Source organism: Epargyreus clarus, unplaced genomic scaffold, assembly GCF_041222505.1.
Source record: "Epargyreus clarus isolate Ecla_fem2 unplaced genomic scaffold, WU_Ecla_fem_2.2 ptg000023l, whole genome shotgun sequence".
Classification (NCBI taxonomy): Eukaryota; Metazoa; Arthropoda; class Insecta; order Lepidoptera; family Hesperiidae; genus Epargyreus; species Epargyreus clarus.
This window is the reverse complement of record NW_027332230.1, coordinates 16582892-16600644: the sequence shown is the minus strand read 5'-3', so window position 1 is coordinate 16600644 and position 17753 is coordinate 16582892. Positions and strand designations below refer to the sequence as shown.

Genomic DNA, 17753 nt, shown 5'->3' with positions numbered 1-17753 from the left:
ATGAGCTGAACTAAGAACAGAAGAGAAAACGAAACGCCGACAAGACAAGAGGAGCCTCTAATCTCATCTCACCTCACCTCCTCTCCTCTCATCTCTTCTTCAGATTTTTTCTATTTTTATTATTTATATTATTTTTTTATTTATTTAAAGCAAAGATTTATTAATTTTAAGCCCATTTTTAAATAATCAATTATAATAATTCTAAAACGTTAGTGTTTATGCTTATCCAGAAATAAACCAATACTGTTTGGGTATAAATAAACAAACAGTGAAGTAACTAAACGCATTAAAAGCTGCGTTCAAAAACTACATATCGATATTTTTACGATAGAGACTTCTTCTTCGACTTCTTTTCTAACCTATTAATTTTTTTCCATTTTGATACCCTTTTCTATAAAGAAATTGATATTTTTTATTAAAACAATTATTAGAAATAATAATCTGTTACCGCCACTTTAGTTCAGTTGACACATGATTTTTGAACGTAAGAAACTAAGAATACTCAAGTAACGATAAACATAAACATAACCTCTAAGTTTCTTCACCAAACAACCACCCACTATTTAGTTTGTAGGAATAGAAATTATATAAGAAACTATAAATGGAAAATAAATGTGAGTATAAATGTGTGAATTGTGGCAAGGCGGCAGGCGCACTGTATAAAACTTACGGACCATCAGTTCTTAAATTAACAAAATGTGTAAGTATTATCTTATTTTTACTGTATATCTAACAACGTTTTGTGTATCGAATTATATGTACAAGATTTCTAAATCGTTAAATAGACGGATAAAAAAAGATTAAGGCATAATGTGTATTCTGTACCGTTATCGTCGTCAACCCATTATTGTCCCACTGCTGAACACAGGTCCTCTCAGAGTGTAGGCCAATGTGTACTGCACTGGCCCAGTGCGAATTGGTAGACTTCACACACCATTGAGAAATGTTTTTTTTTTTATAATAAAGGAGTAGCAGACGAGCTTGCATTCCACCTCATGATAAAAGGCTACTGCTACCCATCGACATCTGTTATCAACCTCAGATAGTATTATAATATCCATACATAACTTTCCATATATTATCTGTACTTTGGTGTGCAACTTATGATTACAACTTTGAAATCAGTATGGTTACTGTAATCTACATAGTCAAATCAATTAGAAAAGTACCTAAAATTCGCCTGTTATTAAATACTTGTAATTTATATCTTATTTATTTGTAAAATTGAAAATGATAAACTCTTCACACAATTTATACGTGAACATTTGTTGATTTCCAGGAAAACTGCAAAGGAATAGTAGACAAGTATCTAGAATATGACCCAGTGATTGTAATGATTGATCTCGTCTTGATGTCCAAGGAAGCACAGAGGCATATCATTTATAATACAGACTTTAAGGTAATATGAATGCTTATGTTTTGATTATAGTTAAGATATTTGTCATAATATAAAAATAGTAAATAAGAATCTGTTGTTGAATGTTTTGGCCACCCAGGTACTTATGTAGCTCTAAATAGGATTAGAGTTCTACCTAAGATTAGTCCTAGATGTGTTGGTACCCCTGAGGACGAAGTTTGTATGCCTCTTGAAGTGGCCTACCCTGTTCAAACTGAAACAAAGCTTAATTGTTGTTATTAAATAGAAATTTGTATATGTGGGGATGGTGCTATGATGAACAATACAGGTTTCAACCGCTGTCACTTGTTGTGACAACAAATTAATTGTTTATTCTTAAAACTGCCCTTTAAAATGATTCCTAGTTATTGTTAAACATAAAACAAATAAAAACCAAGTATATAAACCCTCATGAATTTATCAATATACCACATTTAGTTTTTAGGTATTTATATAAATGTATTTATTTAAATGTAAATCCAAATACTTGATATTTCCAGTTATATTGGAAGCTGTTTATCATTCTGATCATGCTGGAGACATTTGGAGTGTGGCGGAACGACAGTCTGCTCAACATTGTGATCAACACAGTGTGTGACATACAGAACAACAATACAGTGAATACTACATACTTGTAAGTTCTTAACTTAGTTTGTTTCAAGATTTCATTAAACTTGCTTTGTTTATTTTGTTTAGTTTTAAAGATTTGTTTGAGTAGATCCCTTTGTGGTTGGACTCCGGAGGCACCACTGCCACAGTTGCTCTTCCTTAATATCATGTCAATGTTAATGAACACTGCTATGTTCTGTTTTGAAAGGTGTAGTAGTAGTAGTAGTGTAGTAGACTTATTTGAGGCATTCTAAGTCATTTAGGGTAGCATTTCATCATGGGCGGCAGTAGCCAATTATCATCAGGTGGACTTTTTTCATGTTTCCTACTCCAATATAATAAAAAAAAGCTAATCCCTTCCATTCATGGTTTTCTGTAATCAATCCATAAAATGCAAACCTTTGGCAAATATATGTTTCTCACCTAAGAACTCAACTTTCTGTTTCAGGAATCTGTCCTACAAGTTTGATTTGCCAGAACCATGGAGGACTGACTGCAGAGGCTGGGTTCACAGGGAGAATCATGATGTAGACTTGTTTATATGGGAAAAGGATTTCTACATACAATGTATATCAACATTTACTGGTAACTTTTGTTTTGTTTGGTTCAATAGAAATTTGCTAGTTCTAGCTTAATGGTGCAATTTTATCTACAAACATTGTATAATGTACAAGTACAACATCATCATATACAATGTGTATGTATGTATTTTTATTTTCTGTAATATGCACAGGTTTACATCCTATGTAAACTGGTGCAAGTGAGTTTTCACAACTTTACAGTAGAGCGATTTGAATGTTCTAATGCGTGTAACTTTAACATTATGGCATGATTTGTTTCATCTGTTATATTTCAGGTATTGTGGTGTTCATTTCCACTGTCCACATATTGATGAGTTTGATGAAAATTTGTACTGTACAAAGTGATGGTTGGTATAAAAGTTACTATGTTATTATTAATATCTATTTTGTTCTAAACTAAGGGTACTAGTATGACTCTGACTTACCTGTTACTTATAAAAGTGCAGTGATGTGGTTCCTGGAGGACAATGCCCAAAAATTGTATAGGACAAAAAAATTAGATTAAAGATAACTTTCCCTTTTCACGAAGTTTAAAAGTTTTAAAAACATATTTTCATGTTTCTTATGTATACAGATCCACCGGGGACCTGTGTGGGGTATTATAACCTGAATTCTGCTGTAAAATGAGATATATACCTTACATATGGTACTAAAGGCAATACTCAAACCAAATACTCAATTTTATATTTTTAAATAGCTACTTCAAATGAATATTTGGATATATTTTTCTTTTGCAGTGTCCATTACACGAGTTTTAAAAGCGTTTTCGCTAGCCAACATGAGTCTACTGTTCACATTGCCGATGTTAGTGTGGGGCACCGCAGATACTCCACCTGAGACGAGGGCTATCCACTACCTCCTTGTCTTCCTGTACAGTTTTGTGGTCTTCTATAATGCTTTCATAGGTATGTACGTGTAATGGATATGTAAATAGTGTATATGAAATGATGATAATGTATAAAACGAAATCTGAGATCTGATAAAAGAGAAGAGTATGCTCTAGATCTGTCTATAAGTAGAACATAAAAACGGTTCCAACTACACATGAACACAGCAGGAACCGTGCTTGGCTTCTCTTTACCACACGAAATGTACCTTGTATTAATATTAAAAAGCGGAAAAGCTTCTATTTGTGAATTATTACGTCGAAAGTAATTTATACGTGAATTGTAATTTTAAAATTACCAAAAAAATATTTAAACTTCTGCACATCAAAATTCGCAAATGTGAAAAAAATGTGTTAAAATTCTTTAATTACTAAATAGTATAGATGGCGCTCAGCGGATTAAGTAGCATAGCTTTGCCGCGGTTTTTTTTTGTATGGTAACACATCTGTGGCCTATCTCAGATAAGATTTAAACTATTTGGGGTTCAATATAGATATCTATGCATTGACCACAGTAGCACTTACCATCACATGGAACTATAATTCATCTACTTCAATAACTTAAACAGTATTTTTTTGCTTTTCCAGTGCTATACGAATCTCCAAAGATATTAACATTGTTAGTCTTGGCTGCCAGCAGTATCGCCAAGTATCAAGCTACATTCCATGTCACACCATTTATAAGAAGACTGTTAAGTTAAATCTATTTAAGTTTATGGAAGAATGGAAGTATAGTGGAGCTGAGATTTTTGCCACCAAGCTGGGGCATCATGGGCCAGCCTATTATATCGCCCAGTCGCTGAGATGATGAAGAAAAATAGTATTTTTGGAAAACAGTATTATATAGTCTACTAGTTGACCCGGAAAACGTTGTATTGCCATATAAATAATCCTTATCACATGGGGGCATGAAAAATAGATAGTAGCCGATTCTCAAACCTACTGAATATGCATATAAAATTTGGTGAAAATCGGTAAAGCCATTTCTGAGCAGTACGGTAACTAACATTGTGACACGAGAATGTTACATAAGATGTATATGTACTCACAAGTCAGAAGTCAAAAGACATTGTATTATATTTGTAAATAATAGTGAATATTATTTTATATTGCAAAATAATATATTTGTAACATACAATATATTTAAAAAAAACAGAAATAAAACAACTTAATAATATCACAGAGTATTTATTTGAAAAATATATAATTTAAATATTTAGACATTTATTTTGGTTACCTAACATTTAACAATAAACTGCATATTATACGTAAGCTTAAAAATACGAACTACAAATTTAAATACTCATGCATTTTAACAAATTATTATTAAAAATACGAGCATTAAATATTTACTTTAAAATGTTTTATCGTTGTTTATATTTATATAGATCGCGCCAAACTTCTAGTCCGCTCTGAAGTTGTTGCGCCTAGAATGTGGGCGAGAGCGGGCAGCGGAGGGTGTCGGGGGGCCCGCTAATATCTACAATTTGCTATTGCGATGCAGTTTGGCGCTGACCATAACTGTATTTAATTACATTTTACAATATTATACCTACTGAAACACGCATCCATTAAAATGATTATAATTATTACAATGTATGTAGGTAATATGATTCATTATTTAATCAAATGCACATAAATACTCATTACCTAAAACAAAAACTGAAGGTCACTGAGTCATGATGCATTTGTGTGAATGATTTAATTGCATAGAGATTATTGACTTATTATACTGTAGACTTATTATCAATGCAAAACTAAACAAACATATTATCATAGAAGAAACAAAAATAAATATTTGGTTATATTCCCAATGTTCATTTTATAAGTCAATCTTTTAATGGTCCCATATAAATAAGGGTTTTATGATAGCCTTGGAAGTACATTTACAAAAAATCCCCTAAAAATGGAACATAATAGAATCTACCTACTATTTACTATACTGTCTTTTACACACAAATTTCTATAGCTTAAATACAAATTTGGTTCGGTCTTTACAGTGGAGTTTAAACTTTCTTTGAATAAAATACATTATCTGTAATGAAACTACACTCTACACTTGTGCATATTATTATTGTACAGATAAAGTCTACACTGTGTGTAATTCCACTTTTAACCGAGATTTTACGCATGACTGATAAATCATTTATGACTAAAAACTATAAATAAACGAAATATGTGCAGATTTGTAATAGATTTTGATAAATATAAAGAAATGAATTTTCTTAGTTCTGTTCCTCGACAAGTTTTTGAAGCTACTAAAATACTAACATAAAAATGTATATTCCCTACAAAAAGATAATAATAATTGTTATAGTTAATCTGCATTATTATAATTATTGGTGATATATTATACAATACTATAAAATAATGGAAAAATCTTGATTATAACGAACATGTTACCGTTTATTTTCAAAAATCATTAAAAATAATTCTCAAAACAACTTTATAATCTTTCAAGCCATATTACCATATTATACATTAAATTTGAATTCATTACTTTAGATTAAACAAAAACTTTGCCACAATGTCGACTGGATATCTTACTACGAAGTAGTTAATAAATTGTTGCCTGTTTAACTTATTATTTAATGAATTATTCTCACACTTAATTTTCCCACATTTGTTCGAAATACATACTCATATCTATAGGAAATATATTAATGTCAACAAGAACAAGTATAATAATATGTGGCAAGACTATTTATTTGTGCAAATCATTTCACCAGTAATTATCTTATACATTAAACTCCCGTTATTAAAAATCAATCCATCAATTGTAATCTACCAAAGATCAAAATTTGACAATGTCTTATAATGAAGAAATGAACACATTTTGATCTTTGGTAGGCAAAACATTCGATAGATTGAGTATTTACAATGGGCGTATTTGACTCTAGACTATCTAAGCAACTGGGTTCACTTTACTAAAGTCCCTGTTCATTGAATGAAGTAATTGATTAATTGATTTTACACTTGACAAACTATCTGTTACTTTTGCATTTCTTGCTTTTGCATATTTAGTTGTCTTTGCTTTTTATCATTGTATATATATTGTAAACTATAAATTCAATAATAAAGAATACCCAGTATTTTGTGCATTTTGTTACCTAAATAATATCATATTAGACAAAAATTGTCTATAGTATCCATCCTTACTTTAATCCAAACTTAATATTCTGGTATTTAATTAACTGTCATGACTGTTGACTTAACCCAAGAATAATTTTAAAACAACGATATCCTAATAGTTAAGATTATGTTATGAATGTCACATTTTTATTTATTTTTTAACTCAGTTTATTTTCGATTGTTAGAAATATATTTAAAAAGGAACATTTTTTTTAGAAAAACAACACTTCAGTCTTTGGTGAAATTGAGCACAAGCAAAACTAAATAAACCATTATTATACAAATAAACATTAATAAACAATGCTACATGATTAATCACATGATATTAAATCTATTTTATATCTTAATTTATGCAAGTTATAGAAAAACACTATCACATGTGCAACAATTGCTTGTGACAAATGGTTTCATTTGGCAAATACTGGCATTATTTTATATTTTCATGACATAAATGCATAAGCTAGTATTTGGCAAATAAGTCACATTACAAAAAAACATTGTTGGTAACTTTATATTATTATAGTCAATTGTGGAACAACAGTAAATTAATTTCACAATCCATTAGTCTCACAATTTCTAGTAAGACTATTTTATTACATCCATCTCTTCCTTTTTACACAAAATCATTTTTTTGAATCAATAAAATCACTGTAAAATTTGCTATGTAATGTTATGTGCGACATTTTAAACCACATCGGTTAATAATATTGGTATCAAAAAGACTGTTTTCTGCGATGCATATTTGCAGAGCTAATAATGTTATTATCTAGAATATCTACCACCATCACCGCTACATTCTAATAAATCACAATAATAAAGCAACCAAAAATGTGCACCGAATTGAATACAATTTAAGCTAATTGCCTTTTACCAAATGAAAGTACGCTGAACTTATTTGACAGATTTTGTATATGGCATCTGGTATAATAAGCCATTCGTATCTAAGCTACATTTCAACAATTATTTCATTACAACATTCTAACTGATAATTAACCATCCACTTATGTGTAAATTAAACATATTGTAAGCCATAAGGGAATGTACAGGAGGACAAGATGGGAAATTAGAATATGGCGACAAGGTATGCAAATAAGGGTTCATAATTACTGATTGATAAACACTGATATAGTGCAGTTGGATAAATGAAGAGTTGGACAATTTGGAGAGTGTGGAGCTATACATATACTTGCATAGACTCTTAACCTTTTAGATGTCTTTTATTATTATATAATATCCGAAATATAAACATATTCATAACACACATTACAGGCTTCTATTCAGATTAACTTATCTTGATGTTTCTTGATATAGGTAATAAATATTAAAAAAATTAAAATCAAATTTGATCTATTTTACGTTCATATGAGTTTCATTGATTTAAAATTATGCATAGTGTTGACTACTAAGAAACAGGTATATGTAATAGATATAATAAAAATCATAATGAAAAGTATATTAAATTGATCAAAAATAATAGCGTTGACCGGATTATGTGTTGTACAATGTGTTTTTAGCTTACTATATAAAATACATATAATACATTGTTGCTTCTCAATTATCATAATTATTACAGTTAGGCATTTTTATCTATGCTTAGAATATAACATAGATTCATTGTTTGAACATTCTATCAATGGTTTATTTGTGTTCATATTATATGTATGTATTCAACAACAAAATATGCTGCATCAGTACATTGTGGCCACATTGTTTCCAATTACATAAATAACTTTACATTGCTGCCAAAAGTGGAGCTGCACAAGTCTAAATGACTAAAAATATAATCAGAGTTTAAAATTGTTGAAATAATTTCTTATATTTTTATTTCTTATTTATTTAACTTAAAATGTACTTGAAATCAAATGCAATACTTTAATTAAATGGTATATATTTATGTATGTCTCATGCTTTCAAAGAAACAATTATTCGGTTTATATATTGCTGTGAAGAGTAATAAACTGCTTTAAAAGACATCAGAAGTTTATAAAATATGATGTACAGATTTTCCTGTTTAAACAGAAGGATGAGAACTAAGTATAGGTATAAAATTATATACTAATATGCATTTGCCAGTAATGTTTACCTCAGCCCAATACAAAGGGCATAAAAAGATAATTTGTGATTAACATGCATAAATAAAGCCTTATCAATAAATAATGTTAAGAATGTCCTTATCAGGTTATTAATTTATTTACTTAAAGTTTCGAAAATTTTATCAAAATCACTAATTACCTACGACGTTGCGTACATGAGTGAAGCCAAATCTGCTTGGGTATTGGCCTGCCCAAATCAAAATTATCCCAAATTATTACACGTCCAAAAATTATGGGACGAGCCCCTCTGTAAATTAACCCATGAATCACTTTTGAATTCGACAGATGGTATTACAGAGCGGGCTCGTCTTTTAGCAGTATCGGAGCGAGAGTCAGGTTTCTGGCTACAGGCTCTTCCATCGAGCAACATAGGGACTCTTTTGGATAATTCCACTTTGTCCCTATGTGTGTGTCTGCGTCTTGGCTTAAAAATAAATGAGCCACATCGTTGTGTCTGTGGAGAAGGCGTCGGTCAGTCTGGTCATCACGGTCTGTCGTGTCAACGCAGTGCCGGCCGTATGTCGCGCCACGCAAGCATCAACGATGTCATCCGTCGGGCCCTTGTCACCATCAACGTACCGGCCACTCTAGAGCCGAAAGGTATAGTGCGTGATGATGGCAAGCGGCCTGATGGATTGACACTCGTGCCCTGGAAACAGGGGAGGTCCTTGGTATGGGATGCCACATGTGTTGATACCATGGCTCCATCTCATATACAGGCGACCTCGATGCGTGCTGGAGCGGCGGCTGAATCTGCTGAGGCTGTGAAGCGGCGCAAATATGCTAACATCTCACAGAGTTACATGTTTGTGCCTTTCGCAGTCGAGACGATGGGACCGTGGGGACCAGAAGCGAAGCATTTCTATAAAGAATTGTCTTCGCGCCTGATTGAGGCCTCCGGTGACCCAAGAGCTGGAGCTTACCTCGGCCAACAAATTAGTTTGTCAATTCAGCGAGGTAATGCTGCTAGTATCTTGGGTACACTTCCACGGGGCAGCGATTTGACTCATTTATTTTATTTATAAATTTTAGTGTTAATTGTATTAGTTTTATTTTATTTTAAATAGCGTTAAATTGTTTATTGTTAAAATTTATATTGTTGTTAAATCCCAATAAATCTATATTTACTTAATACAATAGACCAATCTTACTAAAATTAGTAATATATTTTATTACTTATTACAAAACTCAAATACAAAAATATGTGTATAAAATCTAAACAAAACCATTTTTGTAATATTAAATACAACTATCAATAGAATGTCCAAACAGAGGTAACAATTACTAACTAGGAATAAATTATTCAATTAATAGAAATATCTAACAGTGATTACGGGCTGAGAGGGGGATCGTCGTGCCCAATCATCACATCTTCGTACATGATGTCATTGTTCCTTCTCGAGTTAATCCTTTGTCGGATATAGTCCATTAACTTGTACTTCCTGACGACCAACACAAGGCCACAGACTATAAGAGCGATGGTGAATATTGAGACGACAGCGGCTGTAGTGTCATGAGAGGTGTACTCTGGCACCTGAGTACAATCATCACCGACTCTAGTATACCCATCGATGCAAACGCACTCTGATGACGACTCTTTGCATACTTGGTTTTCCCCCGGACACGCTTCAAAATTGGCTACGTTGCAGGACGGGATGTGATCTGTTAAAAAGAATAAAGCTCTACAACACGTTCGGAATAAATTGATTCAATTAAATAATTGCCCCCTTACCCGAGAAAGTGCACTGCACAATGCCGAGTATTATCGCTGCAAATACGTCGATTTTCAACTTCATGGCTGTTTTGATTGATACCGCCAATAATCACATCACACGTAACTGGACACTTTTTGCCTGTTTCGCAAACGATTATTTTTCTTGATTCAGTTTCACAAGCAAAACAGAAACACAACTGTGTCAAACGAATGTCAGACTCAAAGCGCAAACGTCAGAAATGTCACATTTCGTGACCCATTACATTTCATTTTGTATTCCGTTATTGCATTGCAGTATGTTACAATATTGTTTTAAAAATATTTCGTAGTCCTAATAATCTTCACACAATTTATATTATTAATGCAAATTATTATTGTTATATTTATCTATAATTAATACTTTAATCTGTAAAAGTACACAACTTTCTGTTAATATAATAACCTACAGTATGTTATGTGTTACTGTAGTAACCAAACGCTTCATGACAAAAAAAAATTACTGTGTGTAATCCATTCTACGCAATAATTTACGGTTATAAAAAGGACAGAAGATGGTTTAATGTATTTTATTGTTTTCGTTTTATCGTATACATATTTTATAAATGTAAGTTCTTAAAACTAATAAACATTTTAATAATGATAAAATTGCACACACAATACCTTGCAAGTTGAATAATATAAATCATAGATGGCGTTTATGTATGACAAAAAAAAATATAACAACATAAGGATTTTCTTATTCTAAGCACAGTTATTTTCATAGGTATGTATGCAAATGAGGTAACTATAAGTTTCTGAAGTAAGTCACCTAACAATATCTTAGATAATTATTTAGTTGTCAAACAAGAACACACATTTAAGGTACAATGGTAGACCAGTAGAACAACTAATATAGTATCTTTAATATTTATTATCTTCCCTTTGTTTCCCCGTTAATTTTAATAAAACCTTATTAAAACTTGAACATGATATATTTATTTTAATATCTATCAGTCCTGAAAAACATGATTACGTATCTAAAGGATAAACCTAGGTAAATCTACAATATTCCTTATTCTATTATTCTAGATGCTTCTAAAAGTTGAAATCTTCATCGCCCTCACCCCAAGTGTACTTTTCTGGGAGAGTGTAATCCCTGATGTCATGTCCATGTGCCTCTACACCACCGTTGCCGTCGCTAGCTCCCTCTCTGAAAGACAAGAGAAACTATTTTGTAGCTAAAAACATAGATAGCTATTGACTTCCAAACATTTGGTTGTAAGATTCCTTGTTTCCTACAGAAGAATTTAAACTAATTTAATGCACAGTGAAAATTATCTCACAAAAATAAGAAGAAGCTATTTATGCAAAGACATCGCGATAATTTTATGAAAACAACATCAGGTTTAAATTGTTTCTGGTATACCTATAATAAAAGAGTATGCAACGCACATTATGAGATTTTTTGTTCGTGTTTATCTTCAGGTATTCAAACCTATTCTATTGATAGTGCAACGGATTCACGGAACTTAGGTCAGGACTTACCGCATTTGCTTTTTACTTTTTACTGCATTCTGGTTTACTACTACAAAATAAAAAGTATCAACGTAAATGAAAAAACTTACTTTAGTTCCTCATAATGCCTGTGCTTCTTCTTTTCCTTATTTTTTCCCTTCTCTTCATGTTCTTCCTCTTCCTCATATTCTGCCTCCGGCTCTTCTTTGGCTGTAAAGTAAATAATTAATAAAAAATACTTAATGTTTTCAGATGATACCTTTATTAAATTTTGTCTTTTTACAACGTACTTAAAGACATGAAATAAAATTGTTATAAAGTAATTGAAAAAATACGTTATTTAAAACTAATTATAACATTTTAACTATGTATGATTAAGTTCGTTTGTATTAAAGCTTAATTCTCAGGTAAACTTTAGCTTCGCATAGCTTAGCTTTTCATGGTAACATTAATAAAAAAAATTAATTACTATTTCTTGGTAGATTTTTCATTTTTGGTTACGGACTATAGAAACCTAAATCTAACCTACTTAATTATTTAACAGTGTTTCTATAATTATCTATCATTTAAAATATCCACTTCAATAGCCGCCTAACAAACTTAATCGGCCGCCTTATAAGTGGAGAAGATCTATCACCTCTCCTCTCTTGTTTGTGACTATGTGCGCCTTGTTGGCCCTCATGCTCCTGTCCGTAGGAGTCCTCCTTCTCAAACGCGTAGTTATCACCAGCCTTCTTGTGGTAGGAGTCGAAATGCTGATACCCTTTCTTTCCTCCACCCGACTTCTTACGCGAGTATCCAACTTCGCCGTCACCTTCGCTTTGGTATGATTTGTGATAGTCATCCGGCTGGAAATGGAAAGCAAGTTAAACCCTAAGATTTCGACGCTCTACCCACGACAGGACTGTCTGTGCTATTCTTGGCTTTGAAGACACAACGAAAATGAAAGTTAAAAACATATGAACAGCTGAGTGGAAAATTGAGAATGTATCTAGAACTAAATAAATTCATATTGAAAATAAATTAGGAGTAAGTTGGGTATCGAGTATTATATTTGAAAAAAATGAACAATTTCCTGACAATGACTTAGCCCTAATTTTCCATGTACTTTACAATCCTTAAATTGAATAATCTAGGTGTTGATAACCTTCTATGACACTAGATTATTGTTTCATAGTCAATATTACAGCTTGCAATATCTTGTAAAACATTCGTTAAAATGAAAATAAAAACTTACTTTAAACTTTAATATCGTAAAGTTTTTAAGATTTCATTTATCGTGTAACTTACCGCTGCAGCTCTGACTTCTCGCACGTATGAGCCAACAGACCATGTGTCATCAGCAATTTCCAGGTCTTCGAGAGTTGTCATCGGAAGACTTGCAGCATATTGCAAAATGCATAGAAGCAGTAGCGACTTCATTGTGACTGTGATTCTGAATAACGAACCAGTAAAGCAGATGTTAAAATATATTACAAAGTATTAATTACAGACATCCATTGTGTTGTTAAGTTTATTAGTATGTGAATTGTTTCTGTTTTATTAAAGTGAAAAGTTTAATTATAACCACTTTGATATTTAAACAATACTTAATATTACGGCCTGTGATTCTTCTACACTACTCAATAAAAACTGTGGTTTTGTAAACTTTCTTAAAGGTCATATTTCACGAATCACAAAACAGTTAAATGATGATAAAAAACCAAGGAATCATCCGAAGAACGTTACGTACAGTATCTTCTTTCGTTAGTTTTTGTACGATAAAGTCAGGTGTATTTTATTACCTTACTAAATATACACACAAAAAGTTACTCGGTGTCCAGATCTGTTCACAAACTCCATATAATAATTCTGCAGTTGTATTTTATATAACTGTCGATTGCGGTTCGAGCGGTCTGTCGCAATATTTCGTTAATCGTCGGTACCTACTTTGTGAAGTCCTTCTGTCAGTAAGCGAATTTCTACGGTCAGCGCTTGTTGCATACCAAATTAAACATAGCTGTTTGTTCTTAGTTTTTTGGTCTTATTTCGAAATGGTCGCCTCTGAAGACCGATCGACCGTGGGATCGTTTATGAATGACTGTGGCCTTGTATAAAGCGTGACTAACCATAAAATTGAATTTATGATAAAAAGAGGCTTTGGAAACCTGAAACTAATTCCATGTTTTCTTTATGCTATTGTTTCTAGAAACAATGAAAATTTTAACGTTAGTGAAGCCCACATGTTTATTGCTATTAAATTGTTTTTATTGATTTAATTTTATTTAGAGATTGTATTCGTGAAACTAATAAAATAAAAAACTATTCGTGAAACTATTCGTCAGTAATTATGGTACATCACAGGCTTTATTTAACTGACAAAAATGCCATCTTGTTTTTTTTCAAAACCGTTAAAGATATTATTATTTATGTTTATTTTTCCGTTAGGTTGTTTTATTTCATTTATTTTCAGTTTTTAATTCAACGTTTAAAATAAACTTTCCTAGCTTTCGACATTACTCTGTTGCCAAACTATTCATTGCTTAGTCAATTCTTATAGGGCGGTATCAATAGTTTAAAGTTACTCCAACGGCAAGAAATCACGACCTACACAAAGACATGTACGAAACAGTTTACAAAAGTAACGATTTGCTTACGAAGTTACCAGTTTTAAAATTGAATTTAGACTGTTGTAAACTAACTGTGAGGACTGTGAAATGTACGCACGTTAAGCAATATTGAAATAAATGATAATCATTAGAAAAATCCAAATATAATTTAAGCTTGAATTAGAAATTCACTAGCAAGATTCCTCTTGCAATCTTTTTTATCTTATATATAAAATTCTCGTATCACAATGTTAGTTACCGTAGTCCTCCGAAACGGCTTTACCGATTTTCACCAAATTTTATATGGATATTCAGTAGGTCTGAGAATCGTCTACTATCTATTTTTCATACCCCTAAGTGATAAGGGTTGTTCACCCTAAACATTTTTTTATTTATATGGCAACACAACGTTTGCCGGGTCAGCTAGTATTATATAAGAAGTAAGCTAGATTGAGTCAGAAAAGTATGTCTTTCTTATGAAATCCTAACACAGCAGCGTTTAAAAGTATTCTGTCAGTAATTTGTTTGCCATGACATTGGCTTCTTCCAATGTTTTCAAAACCTTTGAGGCCACCGAGAGCATGTAGAGAACGTCCAGGATCCAAAGATTTTCTCCCAATTGAAGTGTCGTTAAGAATATTAGTATTGATCTCATTTGAAATTGGTAATCTATATTTGAATCAAATCTAATTTTAAGTTATCATGATCGTGATAAAGCTCATAAATTAAAATAAAAACAACGGTTAAATGATTATTAAGGATTTAATAGCAGCCGTCATCAAACCGATAAAAAATATAGTATTAACAAAGTCATTAGTAAAAGCGAAGATAATTCCAAGTTACATAATTTCAGTTTCTTATTGAGGTTGTATTAAGATTGTATTAAAAGCGCTGAGAAGTTTCTAGCACACTATATAATAGCACGCAGATAAGTACTTCAGAGCTCCATTCTTTATTTTCCTTAGATCCGTAAATCTCATCCAAAAAGACATGATAGTTCTCATTCCATTCTAGTGGTTGTTACATTTTAGCACTATCATGCCATAAATCTATACTTTTCAAACGTCATGATTTTTTAAAATTATTTGTCGATGTATAAACTGCAATAAATTGACTTTTACTTTTTGGTTTTATTTCTGGTAGCTCTTCCTTGTTGTCGATGAGATCCTCTTTCATAGTAATATCTTTCCTTTCTTTCAGTGAATTAGGTAGTAAGTTGTAGGACATTTCCCATTCCTTTATCAGATTTAATTCGTCCAATGCTCTTGCTCTGTAAAATGTATTAACTATATTAAATTAGGGTATTAAAATTATTAACGTTCCAAGTTCTGATTTAGAGGGTATGAGGCAGACATGGGCCCACTTGATTTCAGGCAGAATATCTGTTTGATAATGATCACATGATAAGTAATACATACTCCACGTCCCGTTTTCACTTTTGATGCATTAATGGTTACTTGGACGAATTACAGATTAAAATTTATCAAGTTCTTGGTAATAAAGAGAAATTTTATTTTAAGTATCCATCTATTTTATCTATTATATCATATTGTTTTATAATTGTACTAACATAGGGTTATTGGTGACGTCAAACCGTAGAACTGGTAGCCCGACCTCTCTACCGCGGCTGATAGTATTTTTGGCGAGCATGTGTATCACTTCAGTAGCCCTTGGAGCATCTGGCGGAACTATCAGTATTACCTGAAATATATAAAACAAATAAATAATTGTATTGTTACCCAACTGCGCTTTAAGTGATATTCTTGGCACACCGCATTACAGAGGGCATGTTACAAAGGACCATTTAAATCCCTGAGCTACCTGTTTAATACTTATGAAACGTTTATAATAAACAGCAAGCAACAATTTAACATACCTGCAGAATCTTATGTACTCGGTATTTGTCATGAAGAGCGGGAGCTTGTAGACAATGTGCCGTGAAGTGCACCAACTGCCGAGATCGCTTGCATCTGACGCATTTGGCCCAGTTCTCGAGCATCATTGCGTCCCACGGGCATACCGCTGTGCTTATCGCTAGACCTCGGATTAGACTCCAACCACGTTTCGGCTCCTGTTGCTCAGCTAGCATCGAGTGTCCTGGCAATTTATTTGAAAGAATATATACCCTGAAGGATTCTGCTATGCATAGAGCAGTATTTTGTTACATACCAGTTCTTAAAATAATATAATTCTCGCTGAAGGATCGTCTCAACCGAATCAATCGCAACCTTATTTTTTTGCTTAATATTCGAAAAATATATCTTTTGCCATATCTTGTGAATAGACAGATGATAAATGTGTTTTTAAATACATGATTGAGAATATGTATTCATAGATCATATTATATTACCTTGTGCTAAAGCCCGAGCGACATAATCTCCTAAGATGAGGTGGAGGTTGGGAGGTGGGTTGGCGAAATCCGGCCATGCTACGCGAGCGTTCTCCCGGACAAAGCGAAGGATCCTTGGAACATCTGCTGGTCGAGCGCGACGTACTCGCAGTCGTTCGTCTTTGTCAGGACCCTGGACTTGGACCATTTTCTAATAGCAACATGGAAGTTATATGGATTACAAGTTTGATATACAAGGAATAGTTGTCATTATATGTCTTGCTATTTACATTTCTTCACTGTGATAATCGAAAGGTCCTTTCTGATCATTAATTACGTGTTACTTAAACATGGATAAGTATCAGCTATATGGAGTTTAAAGAGGAGGAGTAGCATCTTTTGAAGTTATAATAAGTAATGAAGAAATAGAATATTTATGTACTTTGGAAGTATGGCACCACGAAAGATAACTTGTTTGTTTTAGCAACGCCAATAACAAACAAATCAGTAAGCAATGCTTTACCTATTTCATATAAATTTTTGACGATGTAATTGAGCTTACCACAATTTGTTTCGATGATGTCTCCGATTTTGTTTTATCAGCAAAACCTCGCCAATACTGAAAGCATTCTGTAGGTTGAAAGACCGGCGGAGACTTCTTGAATTGTAACAGTTTCAAGAATTTCATTAAATTATTCACTGTTGACATAATTTTTCTGTTTCGATGGTTTATCAAAATTTGAGTTTTAGGTAACGAGAATCATGTTTACGAGGTTTTGCTTTGCATTTTTTTCGGAAATTCGCTATATTTTATAGAATGGCATTGTGACGACAGCTGTAAATGTCAAAATGCGTGTTTATATTTTTTTCAATTCATATACTTTTTCAATCTTTAATTTAAATTCACATAGCATGATTAGTATTATAATTA

The 17753-nt window shown here is 32.3% G+C and overlaps 3 protein-coding genes across 3 annotated transcripts; 1 reads left to right on the top strand and 2 right to left on the bottom strand.

Annotated features, from left to right (window-relative positions):
• The first annotated feature begins 492 nt into the window (after positions 1 to 492).
• On the top strand, positions 493 to 6564 carry Arv1 (ACAT-related protein required for viability 1). The gene is made up of 7 exons (XM_073085367.1): positions 493 to 700; positions 1280 to 1399; positions 1897 to 2030; positions 2454 to 2590; positions 2862 to 2933; positions 3324 to 3491; positions 4061 to 6564. The coding sequence occupies exons 1-7, from the start codon at positions 602 to 604 to the stop codon at positions 4171 to 4173; spliced, it is 843 nt and encodes a 280-aa protein (XP_072941468.1). The 5' UTR covers positions 493 to 601; the 3' UTR covers positions 4174 to 6564.
• Positions 6565 to 11028: 4464 nt separating this feature from the next.
• LOC140751790 (uncharacterized) lies at positions 11029 to 13817 on the bottom strand. The gene is made up of 5 exons (XM_073085834.1): positions 13690 to 13817; positions 13196 to 13340; positions 12543 to 12753; positions 12016 to 12115; positions 11029 to 11600 (listed from the first exon to the last, which is right to left on the bottom strand). Exons 2-5 carry the CDS (start codon positions 13325 to 13327, stop codon positions 11486 to 11488), a joined length of 558 nt encoding a protein of 185 aa, XP_072941935.1. The 5' UTR covers positions 13328 to 13340; positions 13690 to 13817; the 3' UTR covers positions 11029 to 11485.
• Positions 13818 to 15236: 1419 nt separating this feature from the next.
• LOC140751958 (uncharacterized) lies at positions 15237 to 17681 on the bottom strand. Its single transcript, XM_073086090.1, has 5 exons — positions 17385 to 17681; positions 16844 to 17033; positions 16370 to 16590; positions 16064 to 16194; positions 15237 to 15763 (listed from the first exon to the last, which is right to left on the bottom strand). Exons 1-5 carry the CDS (start codon positions 17529 to 17531, stop codon positions 15559 to 15561), a joined length of 894 nt encoding a protein of 297 aa, XP_072942191.1. The 5' UTR covers positions 17532 to 17681; the 3' UTR covers positions 15237 to 15558.
• Positions 17682 to 17753: the final 72 nt, after the last annotated feature.

Coding starts and splice junctions, on each gene's coding strand:
- LOC140751958 (XM_073086090.1), bottom strand. CDS start 17,531: ATGTCAACAGTGAATAATTTAATGAAATTCTTGAAACTGTTACAATTC. Junction 17,034..17,384: donor CATCATCGAAACAAATTGTG/GTAAGCTCAATT, acceptor TGTTGCTATTAG/AAAATGGTCCAAGTCCAGGG. Junction 16,195..16,369: donor GAGTACATAAGATTCTGCAG/GTATGTTAAATT, acceptor TATATATTTCAG/GTAATACTGATAGTTCCGCC.
- Arv1 (XM_073085367.1), top strand. CDS start 602: ATGGAAAATAAATGTGAGTATAAATGTGTGAATTGTGGCAAGGCGGCA. Junction 701..1,279: donor TTCTTAAATTAACAAAATGT/GTAAGTATTATC, acceptor GTTGATTTCCAG/GAAAACTGCAAAGGAATAGT. Junction 2,934..3,323: donor TTGTACTGTACAAAGTGATG/GTTGGTATAAAA, acceptor TTTCTTTTGCAG/TGTCCATTACACGAGTTTTA.
- LOC140751790 (XM_073085834.1), bottom strand. CDS start 13,327: ATGAAGTCGCTACTGCTTCTATGCATTTTGCAATATGCTGCAAGTCTT. Junction 12,116..12,542: donor TCACAAACAAGAGAGGAGAG/GTGATAGATCTT, acceptor TTTACTTTACAG/CCAAAGAAGAGCCGGAGGCA. Junction 11,601..12,015: donor AGGCATTATGAGGAACTAAA/GTAAGTTTTTTC, acceptor CTTGTCTTTCAG/AGAGGGAGCTAGCGACGGCA.